The sequence below is a fragment of the Ascoidea rubescens genome, assembly GCF_001661345.1.
Source record: "Ascoidea rubescens DSM 1968 unplaced genomic scaffold ASCRUscaffold_2, whole genome shotgun sequence".
NCBI lineage: Eukaryota > Fungi > Ascomycota > Saccharomycetes > Ascoideales > Ascoideaceae > Ascoidea > Ascoidea rubescens.
This window is the reverse complement of record NW_017962914.1, coordinates 1,389,784-1,406,431: the sequence shown is the minus strand read 5'-3', so window position 1 is coordinate 1,406,431 and position 16,648 is coordinate 1,389,784. Positions and strand designations below refer to the sequence as shown.

The window sequence follows — 16,648 nt, the reverse complement described above, 5'->3', positions numbered from 1 at the left end:
GATAAAGGTCTACATTGTAGGAAAATAGGAACTTGAGAGAATTAGAAGATGATCGAGAGTAAGTGAAGAGTAAAGGGAAAATGGAAATAAAAAACTATAAATACGACAAAAAATAATTAAACTAAGTCAAATAATAAAATAGTAAATAAATAAATAAAATAACCAAATATAAACACAGGTTTTTACGTTACCTGCCATTTGTTAACCAGAATACCAATTTTGAAAACGAATAGTAAAAAAAAAATTATTATAATAAACAATAAGATTCATAAGTAATTTTTAGGTTTATAGATGTGAACTTGTGAGGGATAATATACAGACTTGTTAAGCATATAATTCAATTCTGACTTTATTTGCTATGCTTGTGCTAGAAGCATCATATAAAGAACCATTTTTCAATATGTAGTCTTTGACAATATGATTGTGAGAATCATCGTCTGCAAAATAATTCCCAGGATGGTAATATTGTTTTTCCTGTGTATGGTGGTAACGAGGATTAGGATTTCTTTGGAAAGTTTCATCAGGAAAAGCAGAAGGCAAGAATTTGTCTTTGCCTAATCTTGAGACGTAAAAGACAATTAGAAATTGAACTAAGATGATCACCCAAATAAAAGTTGAGGTGCAAATTAAAGCAGTGATAGCTCTTCTAATACGACAGGAGTCTATGTCCATCCCACAATTTCTTGTTTGCAAAATACCTATACAAACGCCCATAGCAGAAATTGTTAAACCACAACTTGCTAAACAATAGAAGATTCCATTATTATGCTCAAAATCCATGATTTTAAACAAAAATAGCAAAGAAACAGCTAAGATAATCGAGGATTGAGAAATTAAAAAAGACCAAACTCTTTTACTGATTTCATTGTCAATGCTCAAGCTTCTAGAACATAAACCAATGGTGGCTGCGGTTAATGATACTTGAATTAAATGAATGATTGTATTTGCAGAAAAAGCATCTGGGCTTATACCTAAAGTTCTTTGAGCAAAATTTGGAATTTTAGCTATTGGTTTTTTAATGGTTTTTTTGTAAATTAAATTTTCAAAATACTTGGAGTCATCGTTTGGACCAACTGATTGGTTAGCGTGGATATTGGGATCACTTAAATTTTCGTAATTTGTTTTAATCATTTCTTCATTATTATTTAAATTATTCAAATTGAAATTACTATAAGTATTGTTGAAAGGAGGTTGCTGGTTATTAAAATTAGTAGGCGTAGGTGAAAGATTATCACGAAGCGAGACACCCTGGGAATTGTTTGAAACAGCTCTTGATTTTGGCTGTGATAGAGCAGAGATATTATCTTGAATAAATTGATCTTGTTGTGGTTGAGCTTGTAAATTTGATTGGGAATGTGATAGTTGAGGTTGAGGTTGAGGTTGAGGTTGAGGTTGGATATAAGATTGTGAATGAGCAGAATGTTCTTCTGAGGGATAAATATATTGGTTTTGTTGAGGCTGGCCAGATTGTAGTTGTTGTTGAGGATCTTGATTAGCTGGTCTTTGTGGTGGTAATGGTGGGGCAAATATATTAGGTTGGCTTGATAAATCAACAGAGAAACTACGTCTATGAGTAGGTGCTGACATTATAGAACAAATATTAAATACGATAGCTGGTTCACCTTAATATGGATTGGTTATTAAAACAGGATGATTATATAAAGGATGATGGAAAAGACAGTTTATTGGAAGTGAATTGAAAACAAAGACAAATTTAAAATTGATTTTATTTATGTGAAATAGGTAATATAAATCAAAGCCAATAATGTAATTAAGGATTGAGGATTAAATATTGAAGTTGTAAGAATAATTGGAAATTATTAGGAAGGTTATAATAAATCAAGAAAAAAGGAACTACTAATAAAAAAGTAAATCCAGCTAACTGAGATGAGAAGGAATCAAGTCAATTATAAAGGTGAAGAGATAGCCACTAACTACCTTATAAAAAAACCTGAAGTCTTAAAATAATTGTTGTTCATCGGTTCTTGGATTATGTGCATATTAAACGAGCCTATGGTGGACTAGATATGAAATCCATATTTTGGAATTAGAATTGGGTCAGAAAAAAACACCTCTTTGGCTAAAATACTTTCTAGCGAATTGACTCAAGTCTGTTCATCTGAGGTAACCCAGTTTAAAGCGTAGCAAAGAACTTTGAAGTATTGTTTGTTTAAAATAGCTTCTCTTCCTCAAAAAAAGCAGAAATATAATGAGAAACCTTTTTGGCCGCAGATCAAAACCACCTCTGCGGGTCTTCTTTCCCTATTGTTTGTTTTTTTTGTTCGCCAACTACACGAGATCTGTTCAGGAACAGCACCTGGTCCTGGCGAACGCTTCGCTAGACGACAAAAGGTGGTTCTAGCCTCTAAATGTTGATCTGTTTTCCACAAACATAAGCATCCACTGACTAAACCAGATGCTTTTATAGCTGTTTTTGCAAATGGTGTCGCCTCAGACAGCTAATGCACCATAAACAGACAAAAACCGTCACCCACGAGCTGTTAAAGACCAAACGTACAAACACATCCAGTTTTCTGGTTTTAAGGCATCTCATGACCCTTGCAGAAACTGTGCCGGTATTGCATTATCCGTTGACGTACTTTTCGTGCGCTATTCGTGATCATACGAAGCAGACCGGACATCAATGTCCAAGTCGACGCCGACAATACCGGTAAAGAGCTGCCAAGCAGAAAATGCATACTCGGACGCACAATGTTAAATAGTGCACGAAGACCGCTCGTCGAAATATTATTTCGAAAACGTTTCTTTCCGAAAGCACGCAACGGTCGCATTATAGCCTGCAGCAGATAGCGTCTGCATTGCGTCTATTGTTTTCACTACCAAAATGAAAGAAAATATATCCACCAGTCTTACTCTTTACAGCTAGACGAGATGAGTGTATTTATGTTCGCTTTTATAAATAATCTACGTCCATTTTATAAACAACTTTACTGCTATCTGCCTACAATCCTGTTTCAAAGTCTAGTTATGGTGCTACTTCATTACTATTACGGAATACACACCTCCTAGCCTTTCTTTGCTATACAAGTTTTGTCGAATTCTAACTAATTTTTGGCTCCCCCCTTAGGCTCATTATTTTAGTTTTATCTGGATAATTGAATTTGGTTTATTAACACAGCTATTTAAAAACATCGTCACCCAATTGCTGAATGCTGGCTTAATATATATTCTACCATTTCCATCGATTCTGACAAGTTTCTTTTATTTTTTGTGCTTACTTCTTTTGAAGCTTTTATTTTCCTGCTACAACAATAGATTTACTTGCAAGCAAAGTGACGATTGATTAATACTGTTTGTTTAGTTATTAATTCTTTCACCAAATCAATTTTTAATCCCGTTTTGTTTTGTTTTATTTTATTTTATTTTGTTCTTTTCCAATTAGAAAAATCATCAAGAAATCATTAATTAGGTAATTATCATCATTAACATATATATACACGTAATCAATATTAGTTATAAAATAGTAATATCTACTTAGTTATGGATAAAGATAGAGATTTCAGTTATGGTCAAAGTACCAATTTTTATTTTGACCATCAAAAACCAAATGAGAATAGATCCCCTTCCAATTCAAGTTCTATTCCTCCTCCTGCACCAAGTCAAGAATATCCCCCAATATCAGATGCCTTTTATGATCATAACACTCTTCCTCCCAATGGAGGCTCCAGAATTGCTTCTGCAGCTTCTAGACAAGGCCCTCCACTCCCACCAAGTTCTGTTCTAGACGACGAAAAAGACCCCCAAAATAACATCGATAATGATACCAAATATCCTCCATCTGAATATACTCTCGATGAAGAGAAAAACATAGGTTTTCAAAATATTCCACCACCTGCAACTGAGGTCAAATACTCTCACAATTCAAGATATAATAACGTGGAAAGAATGCTTATTTCAGAAACCTTATCAAAACCTGTTATCACTGTCCCAGATAAAGCAACTAAATTTTTGGGCATTCCTAGAGATGGTATTACAGTTAATACTTTAATTCAGATGTTTCAAATTGTTTTGCAAATTATCACTATTACTCTTTGCTCTCAATCTTTAAATTATGATGACACTGAAATCAATCGTTCAGTTTGGTCTTTTTTGATTTCCCAAGCTGCAATTATAATGAGTGTTTCTTCGCTCTTTGTATTGAGAATCCTCAATTTCTCCCAAAACAACTGCATATTTTATAGCATTATTTGTTGCTGTTTAACTATCTCTGCTTTTGGTGTTTGCGTTGGTATATTGATGCCTGCTGACTGCACAAACAGCCAGAAGTATTGTGATATTAGAAAGGCTGTTACCTCAATGGTATGTGTCAGCACTTTTGTTTGGTTAATTGATCTAGTTATCTTCACCACCATTTTCTACATTGCAAGATTAGACATAATCCCAACTGGAACCCAGTTCAATGCTCCTCCTCGTCGTGATTTTAGTGCTCGTTCAGCTAATAATTATCGAACCCCCATCAATGTCCCACAACCTCCAATTGCTGAAGATTCAGAATTTACAAAGAGATATATTATCAGCGAAAACGGTTTAACCGAAGTTATCAATGAAGCTATGCTTGAAGGTAAAAAGAAAGTTAAAATATATACTGAATAATAATGCTATCTGTCTTTACATTTCTGTCAAGTAATTGTCAATGAAGGTGATATTTATCAACTCCATCTTTATTTTATTTCAGATTTCAATCTGCAATTTTATTTTCGCTTGAACCAACTCCACTGAATTATTTCTTTTCTTTGAAAAACTTCCAATTCAGTTCTAGCTAAGGTTATCTGGTTTTATATTTGGTGTGTTTATATTTTTCTAATGCTGATTTTGGCGGTTTTGTGTCAATTATCACAAAAAAAGGTTTTTGTAGCAATTTTTTTAATGGTTTTTTGTCATTTTTTTATTCCTTCTCTCTCTTTTCTCTTTTCTCTTTTCACTACTTTTATTATATTCTGATTAATAATTATTTTATTTCATATTTGAGTCTTGATTCTTTTAAATTATTAAAAATTAATTTACATATATATATTATACAGTTCTTAATTGAGAGAACTATTTTTTTGTATTTTATGATTTATAATTATACAGAATCAAAATGAAAATCAATTCCAAATTCAAATTCAAATTCTCGTTTCTTCTGCTCTCTCAGTTGATTTCCAATCTCTTATTTTTAACCCAGATTCATGCTCAAATAGTTATTAAAGATTCTATAATTCATGATTTATTACCAAAGCAAAAAGTTTCGCCTCAATCAATTCATTCCAAATTACACGCAGATTTTTATAGTAATAATGAAGTTGGTTCAATTTTAAAAACTGAATTAAATTCAATTATGTTAACTAGTCCAATAATCGCTAACAACTATACATCATTGAACGATTATAAAGATGATATGATGATTCTTTCGAGAAAACTATTAAGTGATGATAAGTTGATGAAAAAAGTTGGTTTTGATTATTTGGTTAAAACGAGTAAAAAATTTCAATTTTCAAGTAATGAGTTTTTAACATCAATTTGTGTCCCAGAAAATTCTACCACATTATTTTTATTCAATAGTACTGAGACTTTGAAAAAACCTCAAAAAGATTCTGAAAAATTACAATATGTTAAGTTTATCCAAGAATCAATACCATTTAAGTTACCAAACCATTTCAAATTGGTGGACTACTATTTAATTTTGCCATATAATTACTTGAATTCTAATTCACACTATGATGTCCCTTATATCAACCAAAAGTGCCTTGCAGCTAAGAATATTATTAATTTGCCAAAAGAAAATCTCCCTATTTTTAAAAAAGCATTAATAAATGATCAGCCATTACTTGTTTTTATGTTCAAAAGTGATGAAGCTGAAAATTTAGGAAAATTATCATTGAAATTTGAAAAACAAATTAATGGCACAGATAAACAAAGAAATGATCTATTGATTAATAAAGGGAATAAAGACAATGGTCATGGAATAATTAATAATGTTGAAAATGTTAATACTGATTCCAAGTCAAATTCTGAATCGGATTCATTTTTTGATAGATTTGCAACATCTTGGCTTGAATCAATAAATTATTCCAGCCTTGTTCATAGCATATTTTGTACAATTAATGTTGTATCTCCAAATCAAAGTTATTGTCTAAAAATCAAAGAAGATGATATTAAATTATCAATTTTTCCTGCGTACTACCAAATTGTTAATCAATCATATATTCATAAGCCTGATATTAAGAAACATTTTAAGAAGCTTAAAAAATATAATCATGAAAAAAAAGATTTTGTTAAAAGTGAAAATTTTAATGAATCAAATGATCATGAAACTGAGTTGAAGCCAAGTATACTTAAATATATTCCAAAAATTGATCCTGCTTTATTTGCAGGAAAGTTTTTGAAAACCAAAATAGCTGAAGAGAATTTTAGTCAAAATAATGGCGAATCTAAAGAAATTGAGGAAAACTTAAGAGAAAAAATAAAAAGCTCAGACGAAGTTGAAATTGAAGTTAAAGAAATTTCATCAGTAAATCATGAAAAAAATCAGTTGGAAAAAAGAGGAATTTTTGGAAAGTTGCATAAAAAGTTTTGTGAAGGTAAAGATTGTAAGGAAAATCATAAAAGAAAAAAGCACAACGATTGTGAAAATCATCATTATAATGATTACTATAATGACTATGATGATGATATTCCAAAAGGGGGGTATTATTATTATTATAGCCTTGGGGATTTAAACAATATAAGCAACCTCTACAAACATAAACATGGCCACAACCATAACCGTATTTTAGATAATAATGAGACAGACAATTTCAAAGATTCGAAAAGCCCAAATAGTTCAATTCCAATTGTCAAGCGTGGGATAGAAAAGAAAAAATTCAAAAAAGGCAGCATAATTGACAATAATAATACAAGCTCAAATAAATCACCACAAAATAAAATAGAATCAAAGTACAATTTATCTTCAAATTTGAAATTACATCATGGATTTTTTGGAACCAAAAAAAAGAGCAATAAAACCAGCAGCAGTTTTTCAAAGAAAAAATCGCTCAATAGAATAATACAAATGGCCAACCACATTAAAACTGTTAAAGCCCAAAACATAAACCAAAACAACAGCAGTGAATCTAAGGATATGGGTGTGAAAACAAACCAAAGCAGTGAAGAGATTGAGATAAGAAGTGACGGAACCATAATTATTTCATTGGCATTGTTGAAGAACAGTGAGTTAAAAATGGATGCCTTTTTGGAAGAAGCTCCAGAAGACCTGATCACCAACTCGTCTGCGGCCAAAAACCCACAATACAGAAGAGCACTTTTGGGTAGTAGAGACATCAAAGTAGCACCAAAAAAGGAAAGCATTAATGAAAATAAAAAGGACTGTGAGCCCATAACATGGCAGGGGCTCTTTCGCTACAGCATCTTCAGAAAACCCAAGATCTGCTTGCCAGATTCAACGTTCGTCAAAGTCATCTAAAACAGCGACGCATAACCAGAGGCAAACTCATAAAGAAAGCAGACATATTGTATAGACCAGCACTAGCTGTGATTTGCTAACGAAGTCCCTGGTTAGCCAATTGAGGTTGCAATTGAGGTTATAAGAAGGTGTAATTGAGTTTGTAATCGAGTTTTAGAGTTTGAGAATACCGACCACGGCTGACATAAACAGAGCACGGTTCAATATAAATCCGCTGATTGGTTAATAAAGTCGACGAACACCTCGGAGATGCCTTTTACGTTGCTTTCCAACAGGCCGGAAGTTTGATTTTCAACAATAATTCTTCAAGAATCAGTTCGCTTACATTTGTTTCACATAGTTTAGTAATCAGCACATCTTTTACCAGACAGATCCAGTTGGATTCATTTGCAGCTGCTTGCTAATCAAGTTTTCTCAAGTCGGTGCTCGTTAAGGACAAACGTTCGTTTGCAACCGAAGGCTATATCCGACTGTCTCACAAAACAGACCAATTTCCAATTAGTAAGAATCAGTGAATATGTTGGAGAGGCGACTGAAGTTTTTTTGTTCTTTCGATTCAATTGCACTGAGAAAGCTGTTGAGAGAACCATGGGAAAGATGTCTGCTTACGATTGTTGCTTCAAAACCATTTTCCACTCTGGAGAGCCCAAGGGAAAGCATACTGACTTTTTGGGATATGATACCTATCAAACTGGCGATAAGAACTCTTCCAAGATCATTGTGATTCTAACTGATGTCTTTGGCCACAGATACAACAATGTTCTCTTGATAGCTGACAAACTCGCCGAGGCTGGCTACTATGTTGTAATTCCTGATTATTTGGAGGGAGGTAATGTTACCTTCAGCCAAAACGACCCACAATATGCTGCTAAAATCCAAAAATGGCTTGACTATCACAACTTAGAGAAAACAAAACCTATTGTTGACGATTTTTTCAAAAAACTAAAAGACTCTGCTAAGTATAAGTTCATTGGTGTCACTGGCTACTGCTTTGGAGGACGATATGCCATCCAGCAAATCTCTGATACTGGTTATGCTGATGCTGCTGCTGTTGCTCATCCCAGTTTAGTTCAAATCGAGGAAATTCAAAGTGTCTCAAAACCGTTATTGATATCTGCTGCTGAAATTGACAAGACCTTTACAATCGAGTTGAGACACCAATCTGAAAAGGTTCTTGCTGAAAAAGGCGCCATCTATCAAATTGATCTATTTGGTGGAGTCGTCCATGGTTTTGCTGTCAGAGGTGATTTGTCTGATGCTAGAATTCAATATTCTATGAACAGAGTTATCTCAGATCAGATTTACTGGTTTAATTTCTATTCATAACCAATCCCAAACATACTTTTCTCATTATATAATTTTCATTTTAATAATCACAACATGAAAAAAGAGAAAAACTTCTATATACTCAACATTATATCTTTATTTAACAATAATATTCTTCAGTTATCATTAACAATACAATCATTCAAAGTCGCTAATTATACGGTTTTACTGATGCAAGACTGGGTTGAAATGAGAAGGAACTATTCCCATAATTTGAACGGCATTTGCACTTTCTATATCCATTCCAGTTAATTGGAGTTGCAATTCTTGGAAATTCACCAAACTCGTGTCAATATTTTCGTCTAGTGTCTGATTATTCTTCATCTCTGTCTCCTCAGCTTGCGCAATTTCTTGTCTAATTTTCCGAAGATCATTATAAACATCTTTGTCAATTATATTTAATGTCGGAAATTTTTCCAATAACCTTCTTCTTATAAATTGAGGCTTTTTAACGTTTTCTTGGGTAAATAAATATTTCATGAAATTGTATACTTCTGGTGTTCTTTTCCTTAATACTGGGTGATCTTTAATATTTGTAATTAGTGTCGAATGCGAATGTTTACTAAAAGGAACGTATAATCGAAATTTTTCTGTTCTTTTTTGGTATTTTATATGAACCCTAAATTTACATCCTAATTTTTTAGACATTCTTTTTCTTTTTTTAGTTACATGACCATAATTTTCCTGCTCTTGTTCATTTTTTTCTGGATTTTTAAGTCTATCTCGTGTTTTCTTTGATACCGATTGTTCTGGATTACCACCTTTTTCACACCTATACAATGCATATCCTCTATCCTTTCCGGATTTATATATTACAAGTCCAACTCTATGAGATATCATATAATCTTGAAGATATTTTTTTGCCTCATCCATTGTTGAAAACTCTTGTTCCTTTGGCGGGTCGGGTTGAAAAAGTTGAAATCCATTTTTGTCATCCTCATCCTCATTCTCATTTTCATTCTCATTTTCATTCTCATTTTCGTTCTCATTTTCATTCTCATTCTCATTCTCATTTTCATTGTTCAAGTTTTCATGTTCTATATTTCCATTAGTTGAGTCTTCATCATTTTCTTCATGAACATTATTGTTTAAATCATTATTACTATAGTTTGATTCATTAAAATCATTATTTGTTTGATCAAAATTATCCATATTAGAATCATTTGATCCAACTTGCGTTTCTGGTTCTTCTGTATTATCGATATTATGGGAATTATCTACCAAATTATTATTCGATGATTGAGTAGGATTTAGCAAATCATTGCTGTTTGATCTATTCAATTCTTCGATTCTTTCAGAAATTAAAGAATTCATGTTTGAATCATTATGATTATTAACCAAAACAAAATTAGTTGAAGAACCAGTTTTATGCTGATTTTGTTGCTGTTCCATTGTTGAATGAAATTGTGGATGAAAATTGGTAATATGATAATGCGTCTGTAAATGCTGATGAAATAAGTCAATTGTTCTATCATGATTGTTTTGATTTGTTTGTGTTTCTTGAACAGAAAGTTGAGTAGATTGGGTGATCTCGTTTTGTTGAATATTTTGATCATTTTGGTTATTTTGGTTATTTTGGTTATTTTGGTAATTTCTACTAATACGAATCGCATTAGAATGAATCTGCTGAATTACGGTATCTGTACTTGAAACAGCTTGATTATTTTGAATGTTTTCTGTAACATTATTCAAAGAGCCATTTTGATTTTGTGGTAGTTGGTTTTGTATGATTTGGTTTTGATGCAAGTCATTTGATTGAAATTGATTCTGTTCCAAAGAATTGTTTTGAATAGGGTCATTTTGTGCAGAACTATTCTGAACAATACTTTGCTGAACAATAGTATGATGAAGAGAGTTTCTTTGTTGTAATGAATCATGTCGTGAGTGATTAGATAGTGGTTGGTTTTGTTGCACAGTGGTTTTTTGAACAGTAGTTTGCTGCAATTGGTTCTTTTGCAAGGGAACTGGCTGTTTTTCCTTTTGCTGTTGCTGTTGCTGCTGTTGCTGTTGATATTTTAAATAATTTTTCAAATTGATACAATTATCTATTGAATATTTAACAGCTTCATCAGACATTGCCAAAGTTGTAAATTTATCAAATAAAAGAAATTTAATATTTGAAAATTCTCTGATTGTAGTATTTTGGATCAATTTAAAGATATAATTGTCAACATTGTTGATTAAATATTTGAGAGAATTTTGATTTCCAAATTCATTATTATTACCTATAATATTTAAGTTATTCAAATTGTTGATATTGCTCATATTAGTCAAATTATTTAAATTATTTAAATTCTGTAAGTTATTTAAGTTTTGTAAATTATTTAAATCGTTTAAACTATTTAAACCGTTCAAATTATTTATATTTATATTACTCAAATTATTTAGAGTATTAATATTGTTTAGATTATCTAAGCCAGTGATATTAGTTATATTATTAATATCGTTTATAGTGCCATTTAAAGTGGTTATGTTAGCGACATTAACGTTATCACTCTCCAAAATTTTTGGTAACAGAGATTGGATATTATCCAATTGGTTTGAATTTCGAATATTGTTTAGTGTATGCTTTTTTTTGCTATTTTTGTTATTATTATTATTATTATTATTATTATTGGTTGAATTAGATGTTTTATCTGTATTAACTTGGTTGTTTTGTTTTGTTGTTATTAAAGAAAAAGTGGAATTAGAATATAATAAATCATTAAAAGCAGAATTATTATTTATAGTTGTATTATTGTTTGAAGAATTAGAATTTGTGACATTATTAACTTGATTATCAGCATTAATGTCTGTTCCAGCAGAATTAATATCATTAACATTATCATTTTTAGAGTTAGCATTATTAGAGTTTTTGCTAGTGTTATTGTTAACATTGGCATTAGCATTAGTATTAGTATTAGTATTAGTATTAGTATTATAACTATTATCATTGACATTATCATTGTCACCATTATTGTTGTTATTGGGGTAACCATTACGAGATATTCTTTGAGTAATTATGTTGAGCTGATCTATATTTCTTTTTTTAATCCTGTTATTAGTTTTACTGGAAGTTCTATATTTATGGTAAGACTCAGCATTATCGCTTGTTAAAGCGGTTACTTCAACTTGAAGTTCTTCATTAGTGATTGATAGTTTAGGAAATTGACCTAGAAGTAGATGTCTAATTTCGGTCAATTGCATATTTTTATCATTTTTAAGTAGGTTGTAAATGAATTCCACGACTTCGGTTGATCTTCTATATTTCTTCAATAATACGGTTGAATTTGAGACTGAAAATGAGGAATTTGCAAAAGAGCTTCTTTCAGATTGGGATTTATGAAGGACATCATTATCATCACCATTTTGATTATTATGGGTTGCATTGGTATTTGCAATAAGAGCGGTGTTATTAGGCAAGATTGGATGAGTATGAACTGGACAAGTGACTAGTAGCTTGTATTTATTCAAATAGCGATCTAGTTTAAGTAGTAATTTGAAACCACAATTTATTTTAGACGTAGTAGATTTTCGTTTTCTAGTTTCAGAAGTTAGAGATCTTTTGTTGATGTAAATGCCACCCAAATGGCATCTATAGTTGACAGTTCCTCTGTCCTTGTTAGACCTGTAGATGACTATTTTAACATTTGTTTGGGACATATACTCAGCTAGGTACAATTTAGCTTCCTCAATGGTGTTGAATAGCTGCTCAATGGGAGGAGGCGGTTGACTAAAACTCATGATGAATAGTGGCTAGGCAAATAAAATAAATACAAGAAAGATGGATAAAAAGACGTGAAACCAAATATTCATTCAAGATGAGTCTCTGGTTGATTAGCAGCGATAGAAAACCTTATTAGAGTTTCCTTTAACAGTCTCTTCGAGTGATACCCAATCGAGATTATATCACAATTGCAAAGGGCACGCAGTCTCTGAGCAACTGTTTTTTTTTCTCCAGCACCCCTTTTGGCGGTCACAAAACAGACACCTAACAGAAAAACAGAATCAAAGCGCTGAAAGCATCACGTGTATGTATGTTAGTGTGCCATGATGAATATGGACGCGTCAGTGCATTGCATGGTGTGCATAAAACCCATATGGCTGGCGTTTCTGGCATTGTATATGAGCGAAACCATAGCACATAAATACTAACAAATCCATTAGAAAAATCCATTTCCAAGACAAAATTAATCAACAAAACTGAAAAAGAATAAGTAAATAATAAACAAAAACTGAAATAAAAAATTATACAATTTTAAACCAAAGAAAACTTGGTTTGTAGTAAACGTAAAAACAAAAAAATTCAAATGGATAAAAATTAATTGGAGAAATTGAAATCAATAATTAAAAGATAAAGTAAAAAAAAACAAAAAACAAAACAACTCACAGGGCTTTAGAAAATCTCTTAATGATAACCACCACCAGTTCCCTGATATGGTGCAGTCCTGTTAAAAGCTGCTCCTCCCGCTGTGTTTGTATGGAAATTGGCTGTACTTGAGCCGCCAAAGCTGTTGTTATTGTTGTTGTAAAAGCTGCCACCAGTGTTAGATGAAGAGTTAAAACCAGAGCTGGAATTATAATTATAATTATAGTTACTGCTACTATTATCAATATTATTATTATTAAAAGTATTATTATTATTATTGTCGTTGTTGCTATCGCTGAAAACATTATTGCCAATGTTATTTCCTGTATTATCACTTTTAACTTCATTTAATAAGTCATTTGTGCTTCTGCCCTGTGCATTATAAGGATAAGAGCTGGTTGTTTGGTACAAGACACCTGAAGAACCGGGGGTTTTACTGTTGTTATCAACGTAGTTATTGTTGCCCTTGTAGGAATAATCGTCATAATTATCTTCAATTTTGCTCAACAGCCCACCAGTCTGCTGGTTATTTCCCAAAGAACCAATAGCTGACGCTGGTTGAACTGCTGGAATGTTCAATGAATCACTTCGGGTTCTTAGACTTGTGTATGTATCAAAATTACTATTAGTATTGCTATTGCTAGTGTTACTTTCTTTATAATTATTTATAGAAAGTTCTGTGTCACCACGTTGGTGGCCTCTCATTGCAGTTGCACCTAATGCCATTAATTCTGTATCGTTCTTTGGGTTTTCTTCACCCTCAGCTCTTGGAATAAAACTAACTCTATCATCTTTAACAGGAGAGTATTTTGCATCCGGGTTTTTATAGAGAATTGCCAATGCACAAGTAATGATCGTGAAAACTAGGATAAATAATGAGAAAACAACATTCAACACAAAGAATATAATTCCACTAATTGAGATAGCAGCAGCAGGTCCACCAAAAAGATTTGAAAAGATCAAAAATATAGCAGCGTTTAATAAAATGACTAAATGAACTAATATATTATAAACGTTAGTTCTTTTATCCATAAATGGTCTAATGATGCACAATGAAATAAAATAAATTAATTCGACAATTATAATACCGATAGCTTGAACTTTACCCCTATTTTGAATTAAGGCAATAAAGACAGATCTTAATGTCGTATATAATAAAGTAATTGCAACCCAATAATAACAATCTGCTCTATATTGAACATATAGAAATCCAAATTTATTTAATATTTTGATATCTCCATATAGAATATAAGCAGGATTGTTATAAATTTTGATTGATCTTCTACCTAGCTGCAACAATTTTATAGCAGCTTGGAATAAAACGCCTGCAACGATGGCTAAAAGGAAAACTGCAATAACAACACAACCTGCAGAATCTCTAACGGTAAGTTGCCAAAGACATAATAAAGAAACTTGTGGAAAACTTAGTAACCATAATCTATAAAGAGTACCTTTGACGATGATTGTCCATTGTCTTCTATATTCATTAAATTTCCCAGATTTCATGACATTAGTTCTAATTAAAAATTCAATAATGGCTTTGAATAAAGCCAAGGCACAAATTAAAATAAAAGCAAAAAATAAAAGGAAAATGATACCAGTTAAAAATAATTGAGTAATTTCAAGGTTAGCTAAATAGGCTACACGTTGAATACCTCTCAAGACCAAAATTTTTGAAGTAATGTCGTCTGATTTTTCATCAGTCGTATATAAATCGTCATCATTTGTAGTATCGTCATATTCAAAATCAGCTCTTTTAAATAAGACTAAATGATTTATATTTCTTGTTTTGTAGACCAATTCTTGTAAAGATTGGCCGATGTAATCATTAAAACCTCTTTTAACTTTTTGAACGGAGATGGATAGGATTTCAGTATTCGATAGGATTGAAGTAGAGGTACCGCCGGTTGATTGAACATACCAATCGACAATATCTTGTAAGAAACCGGTGCTAATGATGCCCATAGACCATTGGAAATTTTGAGCCCAAGCAGCAGCAATTGGAGGTACTCTTTGTACGGCCATCATTGAAGTGATGGCTAAATTTTGAAAATAAATAAAAAGAGATAAGGAATTTGAAGCGATATGAGCAGCTGTACTTGAATGACCAATGATGGAGACAACACCAGATGTAATTAAACCAATGCCAGCAACGGTCGCAATCGGCCAAGAGGCATATTTTGTTTGAACAGTTTTACCATTAGTTAAAATGGCTTCAACACAGGCCAAATTTTCAGGATTTGTGGTTGAGTTAGTTGTTACAACGACTCTTACTCTTGCATCCAAATCAGGAACAGTGTAGGCAATGCCCGGAATAGAATCAACAATTGAATCACTAACTTTGTAAGAGGAATCCACGTCAAATTTACCTGCGGATATTGGACATAGCTGGGTCGATACATAGTCACCTAGATCATCACATAGCGAGATATTTTGAGAAAGAATAGATATACCATAGACAATGACTTGAAAATGAACATTAACATAGTCGTTGATGGTTGTTATAGCAGAGATATCAAAAGTAATTGTGTTGTTGTCAGGTAAAAACTTCACATCAAAAAAACTTGCTGTCAAAGCGGAGTTTTCCATACAAGTTAATAGGGAAGAGGTTTCAATATATCTTTCAGCAAAGATAAGTTTTGAGAAAAAAAGAAGTAAATAAGCAAACAACCATGTCAAAATCATGATAAATGAATATTTTTGAATATGATTTCAAAGTTGATATTGGATATAAAAGCTGATGAGCAGGTTGAAAAACCGTAATAGAAAATCCGAAAAGAAAACTGAAGATAACGAATTAAAAGCTGCAAACGATGAATTGAATAGGATATAAAAGAATGAAAGGAAAATGGAGAGTACGTTGTTGGAACAAGAGGAATATCAGTTACAGCGATAACAGATATATTATAACTTCCAGTTGGGCCTCTCAGACAAAACAGGTCTGGAATATAAACACACATACACCTTCCAAGCCTGCACGTGAAAGCGCCCAGTAGCTGAGGGATTATGCGGCAGAAAAGCAGGCCGTCAATGGCAGAAAATCCTACACAGAGAGGGTACCTTTCTATAAATAGTGCTACTCCGCCATGGTCAAGAAACGAGGAATACTAAGAGATATTTGATAACAAGCGATGGCAATTGAGTTCTATGAGATAATAGAGCAACAGAAAGAACAGAAAGGGAGAAAGAGACAGGAAGAGCAGAAGCACAAGAAGGAGCACTGATATTCTCTGGTGCTTCTCGCCAGCTGAGCAGCAGAACACTGAGAAACCCAAGATGCTGTTTTCTCTGAAAACACTCAACATCTGTGCGAAGCGGTTCTCTCACCTTTTCTTTTGTTTGCTTTTTGTCTGTTTGTCTGTTTTACTGCTTGCCTGTGGTTTTCTTTTTGCTAATTGGTGCCATTATTTCGACAAATTCTGGATGCCTTGCTAATGTTTGGCAACCTTCCCAAGAAGAGCTGCTTTAAGTGGAGTTTCAGGCTTTGCTCATTCTCTTTCATTCTCACCAAA

At 32.4% G+C, this 16,648-nt stretch overlaps 6 protein-coding genes across 6 annotated transcripts; 3 read left to right on the top strand and 3 right to left on the bottom strand.

Moving 5' to 3' along the window:
* Positions 1 to 495: 495 nt before the first annotated feature.
* Positions 496 to 945, bottom strand: ASCRUDRAFT_18835 (uncharacterized protein; the record flags this gene model as incomplete). Its single annotated transcript, XM_020189560.1, has 1 exon — positions 496 to 945. A coding segment is annotated over one exon (450 nt), but the record flags the coding sequence as incomplete, so codon positions are not given.
* A 2,320-nt stretch (positions 946 to 3,265) lies between these two features.
* ASCRUDRAFT_127851 (MARVEL domain-containing protein) lies at positions 3,266 to 4,857 on the top strand. Its single transcript, XM_020188979.1, has one exon. The coding sequence runs from the start codon at positions 3,502 to 3,504 to the stop codon at positions 4,612 to 4,614; it is 1,113 nt and encodes a 370-aa protein (XP_020049503.1). The 5' UTR covers positions 3,266 to 3,501; the 3' UTR covers positions 4,615 to 4,857.
* Positions 4,858 to 5,101: 244 nt separating this feature from the next.
* Positions 5,102 to 7,462, top strand: ASCRUDRAFT_79732 (uncharacterized protein; the record flags this gene model as incomplete). The annotated part of the gene is made up of 1 exon (XM_020194411.1): positions 5,102 to 7,462. The coding sequence occupies one exon, from the start codon at positions 5,102 to 5,104 to the stop codon at positions 7,460 to 7,462; it is 2,361 nt and encodes a 786-aa protein (XP_020049502.1).
* Positions 7,463 to 8,059: 597 nt separating this feature from the next.
* Positions 8,060 to 8,788, top strand: AIM2 (the record flags this gene model as incomplete). Its single annotated transcript, XM_020190308.1, has 1 exon — positions 8,060 to 8,788. The coding sequence occupies one exon, from the start codon at positions 8,060 to 8,062 to the stop codon at positions 8,786 to 8,788; it is 729 nt and encodes a 242-aa protein (XP_020049501.1).
* An 82-nt stretch (positions 8,789 to 8,870) lies between these two features.
* ASCRUDRAFT_127861 (uncharacterized protein) lies at positions 8,871 to 12,844 on the bottom strand. Its single transcript, XM_020188980.1, has one exon. It carries the CDS (start codon positions 12,509 to 12,511, stop codon positions 8,954 to 8,956), a length of 3,558 nt encoding a protein of 1,185 aa, XP_020049500.1. The 5' UTR covers positions 12,512 to 12,844; the 3' UTR covers positions 8,871 to 8,953.
* A 29-nt stretch (positions 12,845 to 12,873) lies between these two features.
* On the bottom strand, positions 12,874 to 16,013 carry FLC2 (flavin adenine dinucleotide transporter FLC2). Its single transcript, XM_020192740.1, has one exon. It carries the CDS (start codon positions 15,723 to 15,725, stop codon positions 13,176 to 13,178), a length of 2,550 nt encoding a protein of 849 aa, XP_020049499.1. The 5' UTR covers positions 15,726 to 16,013; the 3' UTR covers positions 12,874 to 13,175.
* Positions 16,014 to 16,648: the final 635 nt, after the last annotated feature.

Bases quoted from the DNA above. Each gene is read 5' to 3' on its own strand.
- ASCRUDRAFT_127851 (XM_020188979.1), top strand. From the start codon at position 3,502: ATGGATAAAGATAGAGATTTCAGTTATGGTCAAAGTACCAATTTTTAT.
- ASCRUDRAFT_127861 (XM_020188980.1), bottom strand. From the start codon at position 12,511: ATGAGTTTTAGTCAACCGCCTCCTCCCATTGAGCAGCTATTCAACACC.
- FLC2 (XM_020192740.1), bottom strand. From the start codon at position 15,725: ATGGAAAACTCCGCTTTGACAGCAAGTTTTTTTGATGTGAAGTTTTTA.